Source organism: Manacus candei, unplaced genomic scaffold (assembly GCF_025592945.1).
Source record: "Manacus candei isolate 608988 ecotype Guabito, Panama unplaced genomic scaffold, ASM2559294v1 h1tg000018l, whole genome shotgun sequence".
Lineage (NCBI taxonomy): Eukaryota > Metazoa > Chordata > Aves > Passeriformes > Pipridae > Manacus > Manacus candei.
In genome coordinates this window covers 17,349,353-17,371,718 of record NW_026138066.1, presented here as the reverse complement: position 1 = coordinate 17,371,718, position 22,366 = coordinate 17,349,353, and the positions used below count along the sequence as shown (strand labels likewise).

Genomic DNA, 22,366 nt, shown 5'->3' with positions numbered 1-22,366 from the left:
GCCTCCCTCCCTCCCATCCTTCCTTCCTTCATCTTTTCTCTCTCCCCCCCCTCTTTCTGATCATCTCCCTTTGTAATTTCTTTCTTCACTTGCTCAAACATTCTTACATAATTTCTTTCTTCGAAAGGAAGACAGGCCTCTGGCTGGATCTAGCACTGCTGAGGTGAAAGGGCATTATTCTCCTGATAACCACTGGGATTTACACTGCACAGCAACTTCAGCTAAAGGAGGAAACAAACAATTCCAGTGTTACATCCAGCTTTCCCGTGGACCATGCAGACGGGTGGGTTCATGCCAGTGGGAAGAGGCAGAGGATGGACGAAGAGGGTTGAGCCTCCTCTCCCCTGCCTGGCCCCACAGGCACCACTGCAGGTGGGCATGAAGGGTAGAGCCCCCCAAACCCCAAACCCAAGGTGAGAACCTCTCCCTGGGCTTGCTCGGTGCCTCCCTGCGTCACTGCTGGCTTGGGCACTCCCGGCTGCAGGGCCAGCCCGACGCCCTGCTGGGGACACACAGGTGACGCAGCTGCCTGCTGGGGCGGGTGGCACACGCTCTGTGGCCTGGCAGGCAGCAAGGGAAGGAAATGAAATGTGCTGAGACGCCAAGCCGGGAGGGTGGGACCAGTGCCGCCCTGTCACCAGTGCCACCAGTGCCACCAGTGTCACCCTGCCACCTGGGAGCTGAGGCAGGGGGCAGAGGTTGGATGGGGTTGGGAACATCACTGCACAGAGCAGGAGGGTGGGACAGAGATGCTGGGTCTGGAGGGCGGCAAAGGGAGGAGTAGGGCAGCGCGCAGGGAGAGTTATATATATGATACAATGTATGTCTGCCAGGCATGTGATTGCTGGTGCCACTGCCTGGACGCAGACGCTGTCCTGGGAGGGATGTCACACTGACTGGGGACGGTCACTATTTACAGCTAGTGAAGCCACAGCACATTTCCTGCTTTTATTTCTGAGTCCCACAAATCTCAGGGACAAGCTGAAGAGTGTCAGCGAGGCTCTGCAGCTCCTGGCTGTGCTGCTTGCACGTCCTCCTGCAAACCAACCTGATGACAATAAAGCCTTTGTATGAAAACCACCGTGTTTCATAGGCTCCAATGTGCCCTTTGATGACAAATGCCTTTGCTTAATAGTCTTGCCTTTACTGTGTGAGCTGAAGGAACACAAATACAATCCTTAGACACTGCGGCTTCTAAACAAATATATATATATATAGCACTGGTAATATATGGGCTTACACAAACATCAGCATTAAAACAAAGTGGGCAGAGATGGAAAGTATAATAACCAAAGCACCAGTGCAGTCACAGGATACAAAGAGGGAAGAGACCACGTGGCAATATACGGTTTTCTTCTAAGGCACTCGGATGTTGTGTTGAATTGGTGCTCTGCCACCAAACAAAGGAATGCACACGGATACTGATGCTCCCACAGCACAAGCAGCCCTTGGCACACTTCAAAGTCTTGTTCATGGAAAAAGTGTGTGTGTGTCTGTATGTATCCACATATGCAAGAAACTAAAGACATATAAAGCAATGAGTTCTAGCTCAGAGTCCTGTCGTATACTCTTGCATAGGTAAAATTAAAGACATAAGAGTTCCCCCATATAATTTAAGTGTAATTGTGTATGTGTTCTGTATTTTCTGTGGTTGACATCCTTAAGTGATGACTCTGAATTTCAGCTTGAGACACTGATTTTCCAGGATGTGCAGAGCACCTACCTGCTAACACTACTTGTGGCATCTGAAGTTATGCCAAATCAGTAAATGCTTCAACACATCCTGGGATTGTAATTATACACACCTGCAAAAACCAAAGAAAAAATCCCGAAAAAACCCAAAGCAAAAAACCCCCCAAAACCAAAAACCCACAAAAACTGAAGACACTATGATTCATGCCCCAAAAAGAATTTGCTCACTCTGGGAGGCATTTTTTGCGGATTTCATTCTTGTTTCTGAGCCTTTAGTGTTCACTGAAGCTACATTTTTCTATATTTCCCTCCAGCAATGGGAGCTGGAATTCTTTTTTTTTTCTTTTTTGTAAATGTAGATGAGGACCTTCTTTCCATCACAGGGCTTCAGGGGCCGTGTTTGGAAGAAAAAAAATGTCACGGAAGATTGTAACGTTGTGTTCGACAGCTTTCAAGATACGGCTTGCATATAATCCCTTTTATAGTGGCATGAATAACATTGGGCACAGGGATATCTGGAGAGCAAACGAGCTTTTCTGTGGTGCAGCGTGCCCAGATCTGCCTCCTGTGGTTCTTAGTGAGGAGATCAAATTGGGCTTTGGGGGAGACCAGGTCATCCATTGTGCGTGAGTTACGGGAACCTTCCCAAGCACGTGGCACCTAAACCTCTAGGTGTCAGTACTCCTTGTAGAGGTCTGAACTGCAGCTGGTAGATGCTGACAGAGCTCTACTGAAGGCAAGGAAGGAGCTGGCCTTTGGCACCATCTTTGGCTGTTTTGCTCTGTGTATTTTCTTTCATTTCCTCGGCTCTTCCTTGTTGAGAAGGTGTTAGTTAATGGAGTTGGTGCTACAGTGATGATGTACTTCAAGGCACCCAGACAGCAGGGGTCAGGTCAGGTTTGGCTCCAAGCTGGGCAAGAAGTGATGGCCGTGTCACTGTTCCCAAATGATCCACGACACCCTCGCTGCACAGCGCCAGGCGGCAACACACCCCACAGCGGCACAGCCCAAAGGCCTCTGTCCTGTCTGAACTTGCCCAGATATCATCGTAAGATTGCACAACTAACGAGGAGCATAAATGATACTGTTGTGCTGAACAAGCCCTCTTACCAGAAAAACAAACCCAGGGAAAGTTGGCGTCATCGTCTCCAACCCCTGTCACTCTTCAGCTGTGAGCAAAGGCAGAGGAAAGCTCTGGGTCAGCGTTGGGCCGGGTGACTTCGCTGCACGGATCTAAGACTGGTTTCCCTGTGAAGTCATGCTCCAGTCTGTCACTGCACGCGAAGGAAGCCTCTGGGTCATCCGTGGTAATATTTGTCTGCAGCTCTATAGATAGCTTTGATCTGCTCTTCTGACAGATGAGCATAAACAACTGTGTTACTGCTCTTGTTTTCAGGAGTCATCACTTCATTAACAAAGGGGTCAAATTAAAGCCTCCAACCATAAGGGCGAGGAGCAGCCTTTCACTGCCACTCTAAAAAATCATTGTGCCTGGCTTGGGCTACTGGGATAGACTGTAATGGCTGCCACTGATCCTTACAGTGCACGGAGATGAGGTTCACCACATCTCCAACATCCACCATTTGGCAAAGTGTTTGTTCCTGCAGCTGAGTGCAAAGCCAGCAGTCGCTGCCTCTCCGTGGCACACCAGGCTCGTGGGCTGGGTGAGCATCCAAACCCCTCCTCAGGTCCAGGAGGAACCATGGGTCAGAAACAGCGAGTGGGTGTTTGAAGACATTAATCCCTGCCTGCCACCCCAGGGACAGCTGTGGAGATGGATTCCCAATGGAAACTGTGAACTTGCATTATATTTTGCTGACAAATCCCAGTTTTGTCATTTCCTCAGGGTTTCCCCAGGGTCTAGTAAGGGATCTGTTTTGAATTCAAGGTGTTGTGTGGCTGCCAAACTAGGAGGAGAGGATCCTTCAGAGGGCACTGGTAGGAAGCACAATCTGTGGTATGCAATATCATTGCAGCGATGAAGGATTTTGAATGCACAAGGGGAAAGAGTTTCTTTTATTTTCTTTATCTGTCCTCAAGACAGTGTCTCACATTTCTCATTTCACTGGGGCAGGAAAAATAAGCACCTTACAATATTGTATTAGAAATGGTCACAAAGGAGTTCGCAGGAGATAGAGTGGATTGAGCACTTAATTCCCACCATCTCCTCTTGAAGGACCAGCAGCACCACGTGCTTTGGAGGAGCAGTTCCTGTGTTTGCCACTCCTGTTAGATAACTGAGGGTTGTCCACAGTAACCAGAAAAACCCTCGTTTGTAACAGTTTTGAATTAAAAAATAAAGAAAACAAAAATGGGTGCTGCTTTCTGAGACACACAGAAAGTTGACAGTTCTGAAAAATTGGGCACTACTCCCTTAAAGCATTTTGCTGGTTTGTCATCTGAAGAGACAATGAGAGCCATGGAGTTACTACTGCTTAATAGAGTGCTGCAAGTTAGCTGAGCCTTGGCAATTGGCAGGATGCATGCCCTTAGCCCAACACAAATCTAAGTCTAGTGTCAGCTGATCTGCAGCTGCCAGCTACCATTGTCCTCTCTTTCCTTGCTGAGTAGCAGAAAGACCTTGCCATAGTCATACATCATCTTCAGTGGAGATTCTTGGTTTTCCATACAATACACTGTTGTAGAGCCCCCTCCTATGCAGACAATCAAGATACCAGCATGAATTCCCACTTATTCTAGTTCACTTTACATCTCTGGAGCCCCAAGAGTCTATAAAAATGCGAGTATTCACCATGGTAAAGAGGCATCTTGGGAACAGAGCCAAGCTCTGCATGAACCCATTAATAGTCTGGTTACTACTTCAGCTGCATTCTGCTAAAAACTGTTTAAACAAAAAATAAATAAAAAAAAAAGTAAGGAGGATATCCTGTACAAGCATCATTCTGCTGGATTTATGCACAGGAGAGTAGCTCCCCAAATAAACTCCTTGACAGAGTCAAAACTATAGAGCAGAGGTCACTCAGCACTGTGTCAGATCGGGAGAGAGAGCAGCAGTGGAGACACCCATTGCTGGTACTGTACTACCAACAGCTGAACCTCCTTGCCTTTGGTGGGTGTCATGAGCATACAGAATTCCCTGGCTGCTCCTGCCTTGCTACTGCTGAGCTCTGGCTTCCTCTGAAAACAACCTTACACAGTCACCACTTGGTTTGGGAAAACACACCTGAAGCCAAAATATGCTACTTTAGAGCAATGAAAGATATCAGCAAAACTGGCAACAGTTCAAAATATCCTTAGAAGGTGCTTTCTCAAACTTTAATGACTACCACCACCCCCCACCCCCCCACAGTAACTACCAATGCTAAATTAATTAAATCATACACAAATGGCATGTACTGCTGATTGAAGTCACATTGGGACAAAAAAAAAATGAGATGTGGAAATCAAACTTACCTCCTTCTGCACCTTGCACTCAGTCTTCAAATCCAATGTGCAGGTATTACACATCCTCTAAGCCACTCAGTACCTGATGTAGCATCTTGAAGCTCTTTGCAACTGCAGCTGTCAGACAGTCTCAATTATTTTATACAGGACTTCGTGAAAGATTTGTGTTGCTGCCAGGAATGACCTGGCTGAGAAAGTCAATGTGTTTTGTAGATGATAAGGCAGAACAGAGGAAGAACATTGCTATCTCCCTCTAAGTCTTTGAATTCCTAACAAACCTCACACAGTCTACGGTGTCTGACCATAGTTAATGTTCAGCTACGTGGCTGAAGAAACAGAACTCTTCTTTGCTAGGTGAAGATTTTGATTATCAAACCCTTTAGAAATAAGTAGGGGTAGTTGAAGCTCAAAGATGTATCACACGGGAAAGTGCCTGCGTGCCCAGGGAGCAAGAGGACAAATGGGAGCAGCCTTCTTGGTATCTAAGCTGTCACTAAGGTGAGGGACAGTTTAAAGAACCACAGTAATGAGAGGCTTGTGACAGAGAACTGGTGGTCTTGGCAGAAGGATGGATGGCAGCTAGGCTTTATGCAATTATTGATTTGAAGAAATCAACTCATCCCGCACACTTAATGAAGGAAAGATCTGGCAAAAAAATAGTTACATAAATACATCACTGAAAATTGCATCATGGACACAGTAGGCAGGAAGTAATGAAGGTTTTCTAATTTCCAGACCTTTGGCATTGCAAGCTTAGTACTCTTGAAACATGGTTTCCAGTGTGCACAGACACACAGAGATACATGTACACATGCACTTCAGTACATTGGGCTACAAGATGATACCCTGTTTAAAGCTAAAAACAGTTTCTATGCATTACATGAGAGGTTAAGAGCGTTCATATATATTCCAAGACTTGTGGTTCCCCAAAATGGTGTGCCCTTACAGAAAATGAAGGGTTTATTCAAGCTGAACAAAAATCTTTCTAGGAGGGGTTTTGAGCTACAGCACCCACCCATCCTTTTTAACAATACATAAAAAACCCAAATGTTTATTAACTTGCCTTGTCACAAGGTTTGTGTCCATAGACATTCCTGGAGCTGAATTCCCACTGAAGTAAGTGACAACTTCACACAAATGGGCTGCGGTACCTGGGCCTAAATATTTAACTTCTTAGTCGTTCTTCTAGAACAGTTTTAATGTTTGCAGTTGCAAACACTGGGAAAAGCTACTGCTCATGTACTTAAAACCAGATGGATTTAAAGCCCACACCCAGAGAATCACTTGCTCTAACCCCACAGCTACACCCAAGCTGGTCCCAGCTGTTCCACCTACGTTTTATAATACATCAGCAGGATATTCAGAAATAAGGTCCACCAACACAAGGTGTATGGCTATGTTTGCTTGATAAGCAGATAACTTTATGAGGGTTTTTAAAGACAGTAAAGAAAGAGGACTTTGGCCATTTGCCCAAGATTTCTAAACATCCTGAAGCCCAGTGAGAAGAGTGGCTACTTGATACCTCCAAGTCCCAGTCTAAAGGTCATTAGTCCTACACAGATCATTAGCACAGGCAATTAGTTTTTAACTACTGTTTTGGGTAATCTTTGGCACAGCTGATGCACCCCTATAGCATCAAGCCACAGGAGGCATCTGTGCAGCACCAGTGCAGCAGATCCTGTCAGAAATAGGAGATCCTAAATATGCTGCTCTTCCCAGTGGATTGCTGATGTGGTTTCAGCTGAGTTTCTCTGACTGGTGTAATTTAGAAAAGCAGGTTTTCCAAAGTCATCCTGACTAGAGTACTGCAGAAGGTCCATGTTTAATCAGGAGCTTGGGTAACACAGGGCTCGGCACACCCCTAGGAACTTATCCGCAAAGGAAAACATTTTAAATTTCTGTGTGCTTGATCCCAGGGCTGACCATTCGCAGTTTCCACTGCTGCCTTGCCTGTTCTGTGTCACAGTAGCTGCAGTCAACACAGACAATTCTGTTCAGATGCCTTGTGTTTTACTGCACAATGCATAAAATGTAACCTGATAACGGATTTGGCATCTTCTCTTTTTAGCGGCGAACACTGTTATTGTTATGGGCCATCCAAAATGTGAGTCAGCCTCGGGGATACGGCACTGCAACACAGCAAGAGCCAGCGTGGGCTGCAGCAGCTCAGCTCAGTTCTCCTGCAGATGTGCTGCTCTCCCTGCAGATGTGCTGTCCCTGGCAGTGACTGTGACTCTTGCCCTTTCACTCGTCCTCCTCTTCCAAAAGGACAAGTCACTCAGAAACGGCATTTGTGCCATTTTCAGACTGACAGATACCTTTTCCTACAGTAATCGGTTAAATTTATGTGGCATGTGGTTTCATTCAGTTGATCTGGACTGTGCTGCAAAAGCCAGGCACACCCTGGCCTGACAGGAATCATGAATCCCCTCCTCAGCCAAAGAGGCTCGAGAGAACATAAACCAGACTAGGAACCAAAAGGCCGATGGACTCTTCCTTAAGCTCCCAAGACCCTTAATCCCCATGTATCCTTTTCCACACATGCCTGATTGAAGCCCAAGTGATTGAAATCCAACAAGCAGAGGGAAAGGAATGTCCAGGCACTGAAATCAGGACGCCTGTTCCCGTTACACATGTAGTCACTTGCACTGAAACAAGAAGTCAGGATCTTAAGAATCTCTGAAATGACAAATCTACAGAATGTAGGAGAGAAACGGCCAGCAAGAAAGTGCAGAGAAAAACTGGCTGCACAGACAGACAAAAGGAGAAAGAAACTGAGAGGTTTTGAGAGAAATTGGTTAGAAAGTGTCCCAACTTGGGGAGGTCTGCTGTGTCAGGGCTTCAGGATAGCTGCGGAGAATCTGGTGGAGTGTGTTTAGCATGGACATTGTTCTACCAGTGGGACCCAGTGTTGCAATGCTATTCTCTTTAGAACAGTTAAAAACGCCAGAAAAATGAGATTTTTATAGTGACATTATTCAGGCAACTTCCCATGTCCTCAAAATGCATCTGGAGACTGGATGCTGGGTAGAGCCCATTTCCTTCAGCGTTGCAGGGATCAAAGCTCATCTTAAGTCATGAAGCTGTGACTCTCCTTTGCTCCCGAGGGATAGGAGAAACCTGTGTCCAGGTTTCACTGGGAACATGCTCAGTAGGACAGTCTTGCTGGCCTTTACACAGCAAGGCTTTCCAGGCATATTACTCTGCAAGATGTGATCCCAACATTGACTTAACACTGGATGCACATCTGGAATTCAGTCACTTTTTAGCAACGTTTAGGTCACACTGACTTGGAAAACAGGCAGGAGAGAGACAAAGGGAACAACTGACTCTAAATGCAGTTGTTTTATCTCCGCTTACCTGACCTGTGAGGTCCTGGGATACCCAGGACACTCCTATGATTGACAGTCCCTCACCTTCACCTCGCAGGCAGCCCCAGCTGTGTCCATGAGCATCACCAGGCACGTGGTGCAGCCAAAACCCCCAGCAGGGTTGTTCCACTGGCCTCAAATGGGACCTCAAGCTTGGTCTCAGGGAACAGCCACTCAGCCACCTGGCCCTCCTACCTGCCCTCCCATCCTGGGCACGCAGGAGAGGACACCATGCAAGATACACCGAAATGAAGACACAGGACAGAGTTTTTAAATAATTTTATAATTTCCTGATGAACTTAGTCTGTGAATAAAAAAAGAAGAAAAAAAAATGAACAAAGTGTTTATATTATCAAGGCAAAGTTGAATATAACACATTTTCTTTGCAATTTCATTATCCTGTCAGTAACATGACTCCAGCAATAAAACACATACAAGTTGAAGGCAGCGTGCGCACTTGCATCACGGACATCAATGTCTCCCGCTGCTGTTATTTCAAAAAGGAATTCAAGTACGCTAGATCCTGTCCCCAAAGCCTGTCTCCCCCTCCACTAAAGTGCAACACATCTCTTCCAAAGCAAATGAGGGATCCGTGTCTGTGGAGTGGATGGAGCACCCCACAGAATTATTTTTTAACTCCACAAACCATTTGCGAACCCCGCGTGCGGCTCTCCTCATTTACTGACCTGGAGGGAAACGGTAATTTACTGTTTTAGTGGGCTTGGAGCAGCATGTTGGGCTAGCACAGAAATGATTCCCCTGTTCATGGTCCCGTTGGATTCATCCTCCTTCAGCATCTGAACAAATAAAGGCATCTTACACTAAAGCCTCCCCAGATATACTGTAATGTGTGTGTAAGTAGGGGCCAAACACAGCCACCCCTGGGCAGGCAGGGAGGACTTGGCCTTGTCCACAGAGAGCTGGGAAGATGGGATAGATCAAAGGAACAATGTCTACTCGTAAAAGTTGGCTTCAAATTTGGTTTTGAGTACAACTATTTTCTGCCAGTTTCCAAATGAAAAAACACAACCTTTTGAACAAAAAAACCCACCAAAGCACCAGGAACCTAAAGCATGGATACCTACTTAAAAGCAAAACCAATTGACTTGATTTTTAAGATCTGAACTAAAAGTGCAAAACGGGGACAAATAGCACATGGTAAGTTTGATATTAAAAATACATTTACTTAATGAAATTCTTTACCCAGTCTCATAGGTAAAGCGACTTGTGTTGGGTTTTTTGTTAACGTTACATGTCAGTTTAACCTCATCTAACCTCCTTTTAAGCAATGCAAGTCTTTGCTGCAGCCAGAGCAGAAGGTGGCTGCTAGTCCTTTCCTGCCCCATAACCTGCTGCAGGTACGTGACCAACACTGGATGCAAAGAAATACAACTTCAATAATGGATCTACACAGAACTACCTGCCCCAGCTGATCTGCACTTGCTTGTGGTCCCTGGTATCAATGGGTGCAATTGAGAAAAAGGAAAATTTGGCCAAAGCATTTGGCCCACTTACATCAGCGGTTCTTATCTTAAGGGACGCCTCTGGTGTTGATAACTGTTACTAGAAAAGATTGATTTCCAAAATACTGTTTCATTCTGCCCATTTCTGTCTTACACGTGTACAGTATATACCTGGGAAAGCAGAAATTTATACAGGGTTTGTTTCCTAAGAGGCCAAGAAGCCTTGGACCTCAAAAGCCTGTGAAAGGCAACTGGTTATAATTATAAGCCCACAAATCCTTTTCCGTACAATCCCGAGAGGAGGAGTCATGGCTTTGTCGCTTCTTTACTTGAATTCCTTTTAATGAAATTTATTTTTATATATTTTTTTAAAACACATCTTTTTCAGTTCTACTACTATCTTTTTTTTTTTTCAATCTGACAACAGACACACATTGTTGGTAACTGCCCCAGCCTTAGGACCACACAGACAATATCGACAAGCAGAAAACAAAACAGGAAAAAAACACCCCTGAAAAAGTCAGGAGAGATACTGATGACAAGGTTACAGCACTCACCACACACACTGGAAAAAAGTCAGGATTTCTGTGTTTATGCTTTTGACACTAAAAACTTTTGAAACAGTTTTTCCTCTTTTTTTTTTTTTTTTTTTTAAAAATAGTCAGCGGACACAGCCATTTTGTTCAGAAGGATCTGCTGTTGCGTAAGGTTCCTTCCATTTATGTGGAAAAAACAATTAAAAACATTATTTTGTTTAAAAAACCCCCCTGACCCTCCTTTTCCTCACCACGCTGACGAGAGGGGTCAGCAGGGCTGGCCTTGCCAGGCGTGATGCCCTGTGACGCCCCGTGCCTGACCCTCCCACCCTGCCGGCTTCGCTGGGGCAGTGTTAGTTATCCACAGCATTCTGCGTCCTCTCCGCTTCCCTCTTCCAGTGCGGACGTCGAGCTGAGTGGAGGCTTCCTTTAAATATCAGATGCCTTGATTGTACTGTTTCCCTTTTGCATTTCATTGGAGTCATTTGAGTCATGTGTGTTACTTACGTAGTGAAATTTTTGCTTTAAAATGGTATCAGTGCGTGACTCTGGTCCTTTGTAAAGACCCCTTCAGTGGCAACGATTGGCAATTAGTACAGGACTGGGGACTCAACCCTGTCAACCTTTATCAGATGTAGAAATTTCCCAACAAATTGAGCACTAGCAGCAGAATGGGCGGGAATTACAGGGCAAATGAAAAGAGATGCCCCTTTGGTTCAAAAAGCCAAGGTTATGCCTACAAGATTTATGACATTTATGCTCCCTTGTGCAAATTCCTGAGAGCCCCAAAGTACCAGAAAATTTGCTAGAGAAGGGATATTCCAGCCGTGCAACCAGAAACGGCACACGCAGCTTCGTGCATCACATCGGCCTTTTACCTTCTGTCCCCAGGACTTGGCAAAAACTGGATACTCCAAAGAGGGTTTGGCATTTTATGGAGGGAAAGCTGGTTAAAGGCAGTCAAAATGAGAGAGAATACTAGAAGCTTAGAGCTTCGTTTGGGAGCATGCCAGGCAATTCTTCTTCCAATTGCAAACAGTGCTCATGTCCTCACCCTGCAATTCTAGTGTTGTAATGTCCTTTTAGTGTTTTACATGAGGCTGGATTCAGAGGCAAATATGGACTTGGACTCATGGATATCATGAACAAGCATAGTAGTGGTGTCAGCTTTTACACTTTACGTGGGCTTCAGGCTTCAGTTATTTTTTAGCCCAAACCCTGCTAAAATGACCTATTTAATTTTCTACAGACAGCTCCTTGTGTCCTTACGTCTCTCAGTTTCTCTACAAATGACAGACTGGAAGAAAAAAAGTAATATTAAAGTAATTAAAACTTTCTCTGCTCCCATAGAAAATGGAACTTCATTCAACAGGAGAAGAAAAAGCAAGTTTCCCAAGGGTCCCTGGGAAGGGCCCCTGATTTCCTAGGGCCGCTGCACTGCAGGACTGCTGTGCTGGAAAACTGTCTGCATCTGCCTGGCTGCTGACACTTGGGTATTAGATCTTAAAAGAGCAGTGGTGGGTTAGGCAACTGGATGAGCATTGCAGTGTATGCACACATGTGGCCATTCTGCCACATGCCCGACACGCAATGCCACGATGGGTTATGATAATAAAATCCCTTTGTTGCCCTAAGGCCAATGGTGCAGCACTCCACAAGTGTGAAAGGAAAAAGCTTGCAGTGGCCACATTCGGCATTAAATCGTGGCCAGCAGCACCTCCCAAATCCCAAAGTTCCTCAAGCTATTCACCTCAAGATCTCTGTCGACACAGGATCAGAGAGATTACCTGAAATGGTTCAGTGGAGATCAAGTCGGATCAAGACTGTTCCTAAATGAGATCTGCTCTCTCCCTGAAAGCACTTTGTAGAGGTCTAAGATCAATGTTTAAGATGGGAAGCCCAGAAGATCTAGAAGATAACAGCGGTTAATGAGAAAAATCAGAAAGGCCCAACAATCCAGATGGGAGGAACAGCAGGCGTGTGGCTGGGAGATAAAGGACCAAATGGCCAGTGTGAAAACTAGCCAGGCTTGACAAATCCTCTCTGGGAAGAGGCTGGGAGATGTGTAAACAGTGAGCTTCACCTGGCTGCCGACGCACAGATCCTGCACACGCTGCCATGACAGCACCGTGCCCTTGGCTGGGGCACTTTGAACTGCAGAAACACAGCCACCAACTGAGTCAGAGATGCAGAAGAACCAGCACTTCCCTGTGATGTGTGGACACCGCAGTAAAGCAAGGGAATGGAAATAACAGCCCAAAGCGACCGCCCCTTGTTCCTGTTCCCATCCCCTCCCCCTGTCCCTGCCTGCAGCAGGAACGTTATCAAGGAACATCTCAGTAAGAGGTTTACAAGCAGGAGTCATTTGAACCATCGATAAGAGAAATTCCACAGCTTCTCACAGAGGAAGGATTGTTTTACAGCAGGGAACCAGGGCAGCTGGAGATTTGACCATATAAGTTAATGAGATAGTCAGGAGGGGTGGCGGTGGCCCGATGATGTTTGGTTGATGGCTCTGATGCTTTTACAGGCGGCATTAAATTCCTCGAGTGAGTAATTAGGGGTGATGAAGAAAAAGCAAGAGGAGAGATTTCAAAACAACAGCTCCTATCGAAAAGTGCTGACTCAAATAATGGGAGCGAAGGGGTGGATCTGGGATGAGGCACGGCTCAGCCATATGTACAGTCATTGTCTGCACGCCTTCCGGTGCTCCCCCCCATCCACACATTCAGGTTCCCATTACTCTCCTCAGCCACAACAAAAAAATAAAAAGCTTGAGACACAGGCTGATTTGCAAAGCACTGGCAGTTCAAAACATGGAAGAGGTGTGAATCACCCCTTTCTGGAGAACTTACATATTTCTTCCTAGTAGACACCATGGCTATGGGTCCAGTACTTTCTGCTGAATCATTACAGTAGAATCAATTGGGATGTGATTTATTTTAAATCAGTTATTTTTCAATAGAGTCTACAGGTATATAAGGTTTTGCCTGATTTTCAGTGCTTGTTTGGAAAAAAATACAGGGTACATCTTCCCTTACTCAAACTTTTGTTGATTTCCTTTCTATTGGAAGCAATTGGTCACTTCTAAAGACAAAAATAAGGAGTGAAAGACCTACAGGGGAGCTGTGCTGTGGATTTGAAAGACATAAGAAATGCAGTCTTCCTGAAAGGGCCTGGAACATTTTCCTTAGCATAACAGTTTAGTGATTAAGCTCAAAATGTAGTAAGTCATATGGAATTAAACTGCAGACTCTGAATGGGAGGTTTACTGAGAGGGTTCATAATTGGCTAGTGACTAGAAAACCAAGATTTCTTCCACTGCTGTGTTGATATTTGGTCTCCTTCCACCCTCCCCTTGTTCTCTTAAGTAATATGAGACAGGCAAAGGGGAACAACTCCTTTAAGGAGCACATGGGGACATGTTAAAGGGTTCTGTCCTGCAGATGCCCCCAGACACACATAACCACTGGTGGCCAGGAAAAAAACATGTCTCCCCATTAATGCATAGTCCAAGAATGAACACCCAAGTCCTACTCACAAAATAGGATTCTGACTTGGTACCACAATGACAAACTGACCTGGTATTTCAGGTCATATTACCTATCAGCAGGGGCTTTAACGAGTGTCAAAGATGGATGGGAATAAGACTAAGGCCTCTCATATACATATAAGAATTGCACTGGTTTAAGTAAAGCTGTGATTTTACACCTATCTACTCAGCTGGGTGCCAACTCCAGCAGAGATGATCCTCTCATAAGAATGGGTTATTGCTCTGAACTCAAACTCATTCCTTGTCAACCTATGCTAAACCAAAATAAATTAAATTATAATTATAGTAAGAACTATGTTACTGATTTACCTAACTTAGCTTTAAAATTATACTTTTAAGCTGAATGATGCAATTCTCTCATTTACAAAACCTAAGACTACTCTGATGACAGCTAATGTTCACAAAACTATGGCCTGAAAAATTGGCAGTGGACAAACTATACAATTTGAAGCTGGGAGCTGATCTGTTGACCACACCTGCTTGAAGGGAGAGAGCTCTCTATAAAATAAGAACTTAGGAGACACAGGTTTCTGATGAGAAACCTCATCTAAATCCCCCCCAAAAATCAACAGATGAAAACAGTTACCTTAACAAATGCCCCACCTAGCACGTCAGAATCAGACCAGTGAACAACAAAAATCCAAGTTAAGTAAACAGAAAGTACCAGTACGCCTACCTTGTTTCCCAGCTGCTAGATGAAATGACTAACAGGAACAAGTAGGGAAACTTTCCTTTCCTCTCTCTGTTATTTAAGAACATAAGGAACATTGAGACAGGCAGTGAGACCCGAGCTAGCTACCTGATGCTGGCCAGTCACGAGCCATAATCAGAGCACGCTCAGGTTTGGTTTTAGCACTGTGAAACTCAGGCTTTCAGCTTTTATGAAAACAAAAAAAAAAAAAAAAAGAAAGAAAGAATGAAAAAAGCAACATATGAATGAAAGGCAAGGGCTACCCTTCTGCGACCTCATGGAGAACTAAAGCTGCTTGTGTCCAGTGGATCCCCTCTGCTTTGCTCAGTGGACTTGGAAGAACTCTGCTTAGCTTTATCCCAAAGTCACCATCAACAAAGTCAACGGGGAATCGGATTCTAAAGCAGAAAGGCAGTGAGCAGATGAATGCAGAAATGACTAATTAATCATGGGCTGGAAGAACCTAGAGAGCGTGTAGTTTTTTAGAGTTTGGTTTTTTTTTTTTTCTTTTTGCTTTTGTTTTCTTTGTAAAAGGTGCACCAGAAGTTTCAATTCCGTTTTCTGTCTTTCGCGCTGCTCTCCGCTCTTACGGCTCCTTGGACTGACTGGGCTTGGCCACTGGTGTGCTGCTCCAGTGGGGCTGGTGGCCGAGGTCATGACGACTCCTCGAGCGTGTTGACGACTTGCTCCAGGATGTCAGGGCAGTGATCTGCTATCTGCTGTAAGATGGCATTGGCAAACTCCTGCAGCTCCGCGCTCTCCTTCTCCCCCTTTTCCAACTCATCATGAAGCTGCAAGAAACACACAGAGGCATGGTCATTCCCTGTTATTCGGTGGGGCCACTGTATCACAGACCTGGCCAGCAGGCTCAGCTCTAAGATAAAACACCACTTTTAGAAAGGGAGCTGGCAGAGGTGTAACATTCTGGGCACTTCCGGAATCAGCATCTTCCCTTGGGGAACCTCTTTAGTTCACTTTTTCATTCTGTGGGACCAGGTTTGTGACCTTCCCAGTTAAGGCCATGTCCACATGGGAAAACTAACCACCTTAATTACTCCTGAATACACAGTACTATGATAAATATGAGAAAAACTTCCTCTGTGAATGTTTTTCTAAAAGCAACCATATTCCAGAAGCAATACAGCAGTTTGTTAGTGTATTACTTTAAATAATTTGACTTCTATTCATGAACAACAGGATGTTTCATAGGTCATTACTTCAGGATTATTTCTTATACAAAATCAATGGGAATAATTATACAGAATACACTCAGAGTTAACCAGAATTCTAATTTTTCTGTGGAATTACTAATTTTCAGAGACTGTCTGTCCTAGCACAGTCATAAAATGACTACACACAATTGCAGTGGAACATACACAATTTTTGTTTACTAACTCTGCACTTCCTGTTGGATCATTCATTTTCAGATCATTTGGCTCGTAACAGGACATGAAATTTTAAACTTTATATTATTCACTCAGCCCACAGTTTATAAACAGTTTCCCCAACAAGTGGTGTTACAAACCATGTCACACAACGTACTGCAATATATGCAAACACAGCTTTTAGCTCTGAGCCTGATGCCATTGCCAGAATTAGGGGCCCACAGAGACTTAATAAAGAGCAGGAAACATCTGCCTTCAGCAACCTGTTTATCTGCCCAGCAATTGATAAAGTCCATGCTGGCCTGTGAACTGCGTAAAATCCCAAGTAATGCTGTAATTTGTGCAAGCATTTAAGGGATTACTGTACTCACAGTGGTCTAAGGATCTAGGAACAAGGAGAACAGCACCTCTTACCAGACCAGATGATAAGGATAGATAGATAGATAGATTGGATAAGCCTCCAAGTAGACAGCCCTTTCATTACTATATATCAAAAATCCTTTATTTTTTCAGTCATATGATTTTCTTCTAACAAAGTATATTCCCTATGAATATATGACATATATATTAGAAGGTATATACACTTAGGCGGATTCTGAAGTTTATTCCAAGCTTCTGCATCCAAAGTTCTTTGTCATTTTGAGCAGCTGTAACCAACTACCTTATCTTATTTGAACCTTCTTTTAATTTTTTTCCACTTTAATATTATCTGTCAGTTCTGCAACATTTCTTACTCCTAACTGATTAATATTTGTATTGGAACTCTAGTGTGTTAATATATGACAAAGAAAGAATGTCAAACTGGTAGTTTTCATGCCTGAAAGGATAACTGTTCATCAGTACACACATTTCTTGATCTGTGTTTTGCACTTCTGTTGCACTGCTCAATGTAGGTTTTAAAAGGACAGAACTATCAGGCAGTAGCTCAACAGGGATCATTTTACCACTGTAAGAGCACAATGCAGTGGCAAAGGTCAGATTTCTACAATTAAAATTCTAACCAGATACAACAGTACATCTCTGTTTAGTGATGGTATCGAGCAAAGCACAGGAGATTGTTTCTGCAAGAAATATTGCATAAAAACAAACAGCCTAAGAACGACTACAGAATAAACATAAATGCTTTTTAAGGAAGTTATGGTACAGACTTCTATAGACAAAAGTGCGAGAAAGGAAATTAAAAGGGTGAGCCTGCTACACTGTTCCCTTTACTAGGCAGGGTAGCATATAGTAAATTATTTGGGCTTTGCGTGCTGAATGTTGGTTTAATGTGTTCTTATGTGCTTTGTTCCTACTGGCTGCAGTACTCACAGCGCAGCCACATGAACCCGAGAGGGGCTCCTGCCAAGAATCACAATGCAAGAGCAACCTGATCCCGCTCTGCGGAGTGACATGAGCCGGGGAAGTGGGGAAAACGAGAGGGAGGGGAGCACTCCGGGCTCTGTAAGGGCTCCCGGGGGAGAAGGGGGGGAATTCGGCAGTAACCCATAATGGTTCAGAAATGGCACGCTGTGGATAGGTGATTAGCCTGGTTCCAACAGCCTGGCAGAGTTATTAGTCAGAAATTTGCAATGGATGGATAAGCCTAGGAGAGGTCCAGTCAGCAAGCAAGATTGAAAGAGTCAGAAAAGCCAGCTAGGAGCAGTGTTGGATATTAAAAGCCAGGAGACTGGGATTCAGGGACTACCTCTGAGTTTCAGGTTGCTCAGCCTAGTGAAATCCCAGCAATCCAGGCAGCCTGCAAACCACCTCACTGCTGGTGCATTCATGGTTTGAGCCTTCAACTCTGAGACAGGGCTGCCTTGTGGCTTCCTGGGCCAGGGCAAAGATTTCACAGTGCCATTCATCAGAAGGGTGGGAGGCCATGGAGGCTGGGAGAGAGGAGGTAATGGGAGAAGCAGCCTACAGTGTAATTCTCCTTTTCTTATCTGGCACCTGCAAGGGTCCTGAGCTCTCGGTCCGCAGGAGGAGAACCAGGAGAGGGCAGTGTTAGCAGGGAAAGCAGAGGTCCTGCACCATCACCACCTGCCCAGCCAGCATCCCTCCTCCTGGCCTTTCAGCCAAATCCTCCAGGTGAAGCTCCAGGAAAGGACAAAACAATTAAATTAATCAAATATAAAAGCACCTCTAAGAGATTAAGCCCTGAAGCTGAAAGGAGGTTGGTGAACAAGGAAGAATCCTGCAGGATGTGTCTTCAGCAGGGCAGTACTTCAACGTCAGTGAAATCTTTGTTTCTTGCTGTACTGGTCAGCACTTCTGTATTTATAAGATGCCTTATAAAATCAAGATAAACCCAAGAAAAGAAGCCCATGCCAAAGCTAATAAATCAAATGCAATCAAACAAAAGCAACCAACTTAGAGGAAGAAAATACTTCCAAGAAATGAATTTTTGACCATGAAGAGCCCAAAAGGAGATGGCTCTGAATGCTGAAGGCCAGCAACAATACTTTGCAAATTAGCAGAGACAGAAAGTCTACACAGCTGGCTGGCAGATGTCTGTGATGAAATGTCCTGGAAAAAAGTAGCAATGATAGCCTTGAGTTTGCTAACTTCAGAACATCTAGGTTTAATAATGTGATTTCTGCTTCAACAAAGACATCTTAATTGACTATATGGCTGGTGGCAGCATTTCTAGATCCTATATGTCATCTCCATTTACGTCATTCCTCTCAGAAACAGCTGTGAGCAGCACACGTCAGTCCTCATTCAGGCAAGGGCCTTCATGGGGAACATCCAGTTCTCAACAGTATAACTTGATTCACCTGGATGTTCGGCAGTCCAAATTTTAGGGAAGTTTCTTTAAAGGTATTATGCAGGTCTGCTCCTGGTTTCCTAGATTTTCTTCTCGCGAGTGCAAACAGAAATGGTGTTATCTTCCCCATGCCATTTTTCTATGAAAATAAAGGAGTGCCAACAGTCCTTTTTTGCAGGCATTTTCAGCTGAGGATATAAGGAAATTCATTCACTTGTCTCACAGAAATGACCAAAAAAGAGAAGGAAAGGCCAGAGATGTTTGTCTAGTTGAAGGCAAGTAAAAATAGACAGCTCAGAAAGAAAAGGATAGCAAGGACCCCAGAAGTGCTTCACAGTATTTATCTTTGGACAGAAGAACAGAAAGGACCTTCAGCATCTCAGGGGAATGAAAGCTTGCAGATAATCTGCCACAGATTCAGACACTTTTCAACACTGCTGCCTTCCTTCCTGGGTTTAGAGCAAGTCATGATAGGAATACTTTTCCTTTTATAGTTAAACTCCATCAGTGAAAAAAAATCCCTAACAATTCAACATGAATTTAGCTTTTCTGTTGCAAGATATTTCAGAACTTATTTAAAGATTAGCTGACATTTAAAGAGAAGACAACTTCATAGTTGAGAAATAGGATGCTATGGTTTTATATGCACACCAGATGAATCGTGGTGCTGCTCCACAGAACTTTTGTGGCCTTTGCTTATTCCATAACATAAACAAGGCAACATTAAGCTAAGATCCTTTAAAATTTATTTATATGGAGAAGGTTTACTCCCCAGTGGGATTTTTCTCTTGTTAACAATTCCACAAAAACACTGATGAATAAAGGCAAACACAAGCTAAGGGCAGAAAAACTGAATTCAGAATATGAAATGCTTGTAGAACAGCACAAAAACAATGTTAAGGGGAGGACTTCTATTAGGCTACAACACTGGGATATGGAACTATGTTTCTCCAAAGCTTAAGTGTTTCTCAATCAGGTTATGGTTAGTCTGAAAAATACATTTAGAGCTTAATGTAACAGAAATAAGAAATTAAACTGATTTAATCTTAACCTTTGTTTTGTCTCAAAATAAGTTAAACTTCACTGTATCTCAGGCAAATGGACAAAAGCTTTTGCATCTACCAAGACTAACCAGTGTAAATACGCATGTTTGAAGTAGTGAGAACCAATTATACATAAACCTTTATTTGTCAACTGTATACCTATCAAATGGCCAAAAGAAAGGGTTCAGAATACAGAAATGCAGTCTGACAAGCTTTAAAAACAAAAAAGAAAAAAAATGCAAACCCTTTAATATTTCTGCTCTATCTGGAAATTTTGTTTTCATGCTAGCTGTTTCAAAATATTTAAAAAACATGCATTTAAAAATTAAACTAAGATTTCAAATTAAACAGTCTTGCCTTTTTAAATAATGCGAACTTTAAAAGTATGCTTTAAATATATTTAAATATATTTGATTAGATTTTGCAACCAATTTTGACAAAAAACCCTCAAAAAGTTTGCTGAGGGCTCTTGTACCATATATTTGAAATAGCTCTGCACGTGGGATTTATCCTGCATTTCTGAGCATCTCTAAGCTCTGTGAACAGCAGAAATCTTATTATTTCCTTGGTAAGGAAGGAATTTCAAGATTATTTGAATGGGAAGGAGTAAAATCAATCCCTGTAAGTTATAGTTAGCATTTCACTGGAGAAGTTTTTCTGCAAACCTGGCACTTGCAGGCAATACGTCCATCCTCCAGCAACAGCAGCAATCATTTCACAGTCAGAGGACAATTTGCTGTTCATGTAAATTCTGTTGTACACTATACACTGAAAATTAATGCTGCTAGAAGTGTACAGAACATTGTTATTTTGTGGCTAAGCAGAATAAATAGCAACTATTCCATGTACCACATTTAAAAGACGTGTAGATGTGGCACTTAGGGACATGGTTCAGCGGTAGGGTTGGCAGTGTTGGGTTAATGGTTGCACTTGATGATCTTAGAGGTCTTTTCCAACCTAAATGATGGCTTCTTCTCCTCATTTCAACTGCAATGCACTGTGCCAGTTTATTCTCCTGAAGCCAGATTGCTTGACACTGCCAGGATTACTCTGTGCTGCACCCTTCGTGCTGGGCCTGTACTTTGCTGCTTGCTTTCTCTGCTGATGAACTGGGGCTCCACATCCCCACAGGGCCTTCTGCCTGTTTAGTCAAGGCAGTACCCCACACAGGGAAAATTCACCTGTCTACAAAGCAAATCTTAAATAGCTCTCCTATATGCCCTAGCTGATGAGTTTTGGAAAAACTTTTAAACAGCTAGGACAGAGGACTGGTGAGCATTTATGGTCTCGTACCTGCAAGGTGCAAAACAGAGAAGAAAGGACAAGGCTGGGAGTACTATTCAAGTACTCCATTAGTTGGCCGTATCCACAATGCTGTAACTTCACCCATTTTTATTTGTGCATGGAATTGCTAATTTTAATGACAATATATCCTATCAATCATTATCACTAACTATTCCTAACTGGAAAGAAAATAAAAAGCCAAGCAGAATCCACAGCAGTAGCTCAGCGCCAGCTTTCACAAGGACCATGGTGTCAGAACAAGGACCAGTGTAACAGAACTTGTTACTAAGAGTAAAACATATGGAGAGGTGAGCTGCCCTTGAAAAAACAAGGTAATAGCTCAGGCTGCTACAACATCTGCTTGTAGGAACTGCTTGAAATGAGGTCACATTAATTTTTTGAGACACCACACACACATACACAACACTTGAGCATGTCCTGAAACCAATGTTTTTCAATTTATATCTCTTCTCAAGTCAGGAATAGTTAAAGATACTGATTGATAGTATATATTTTAATTAAAACTAGCAATTTCATGCACAAATAAAAATGAATAATGTTATGGTATTACGGACACGGTCAACTTAAAGATAATGTTTGTGACTTTAATCAGTATTTAAGAACTATGGCACTGATCCCAAGTTCTCATCCTCACCCAAAAGATTAAATATAAAAGTTTAAAGTACTATAAAATGTAAAAATTTTAGAGAGTTTCTATATACATTACTTTCTCCACTAAACTCAGGAAATACATTTGCACGCAAAGAAGGATATAAATGGTTGTAATTATTACTTCTAATTTCTAACAGAGACCAGAAGGGGACTGTTTAACTTTAAAATACATTATGCATTCCCATAAGATTACAAATTAAAAATAAATGACATAAATCAGGTGGGGAAGATAACAAGCTGATGGAAGAGCAGTCAGAGAAGGAAGACAGGGTAAAATTGAAGTAATAGAGTAGTTTAGAATGACTAAATGCAAAATATATCAGAGAAATTTCTTTACAGAAACTAAGTAAGTTGAGTAATTTCTTACAGACAATACAGAAGTAAGAACACAAATGGGATCTGAATAAAGAAGCAGACAGGAGCCTTATAACATTGCTATTTGTAATTTAGAGTAAAGCTTATTCCACTAACAATATTGCTTGTATAACAGATCAAAATATGTTTTCAATATTTTTGAAA

The 22,366-nt window shown here is 43.2% G+C and overlaps 1 protein-coding gene across 7 annotated transcripts in view; it reads right to left on the bottom strand.

Annotated features, from left to right (window-relative positions):
* Positions 1-8,732: 8,732 nt before the first annotated feature.
* ERC1 (ELKS/RAB6-interacting/CAST family member 1) overlaps positions 8,733-22,366 on the bottom strand; it is a 290,099-nt gene continuing 276,465 nt past the window's right edge. For all 7 annotated transcript variants that reach the window (XM_051784916.1, XM_051784921.1, XM_051784915.1 and 4 more), the window contains one exon: positions 8,733-15,502. In XM_051784916.1, coding sequence (XP_051640876.1) covers positions 15,365-15,502 — 138 coding nt within the window. In that variant the 3' untranslated portion in view covers positions 8,733-15,364. The remainder of the gene's footprint in view (positions 15,503-22,366) is intronic.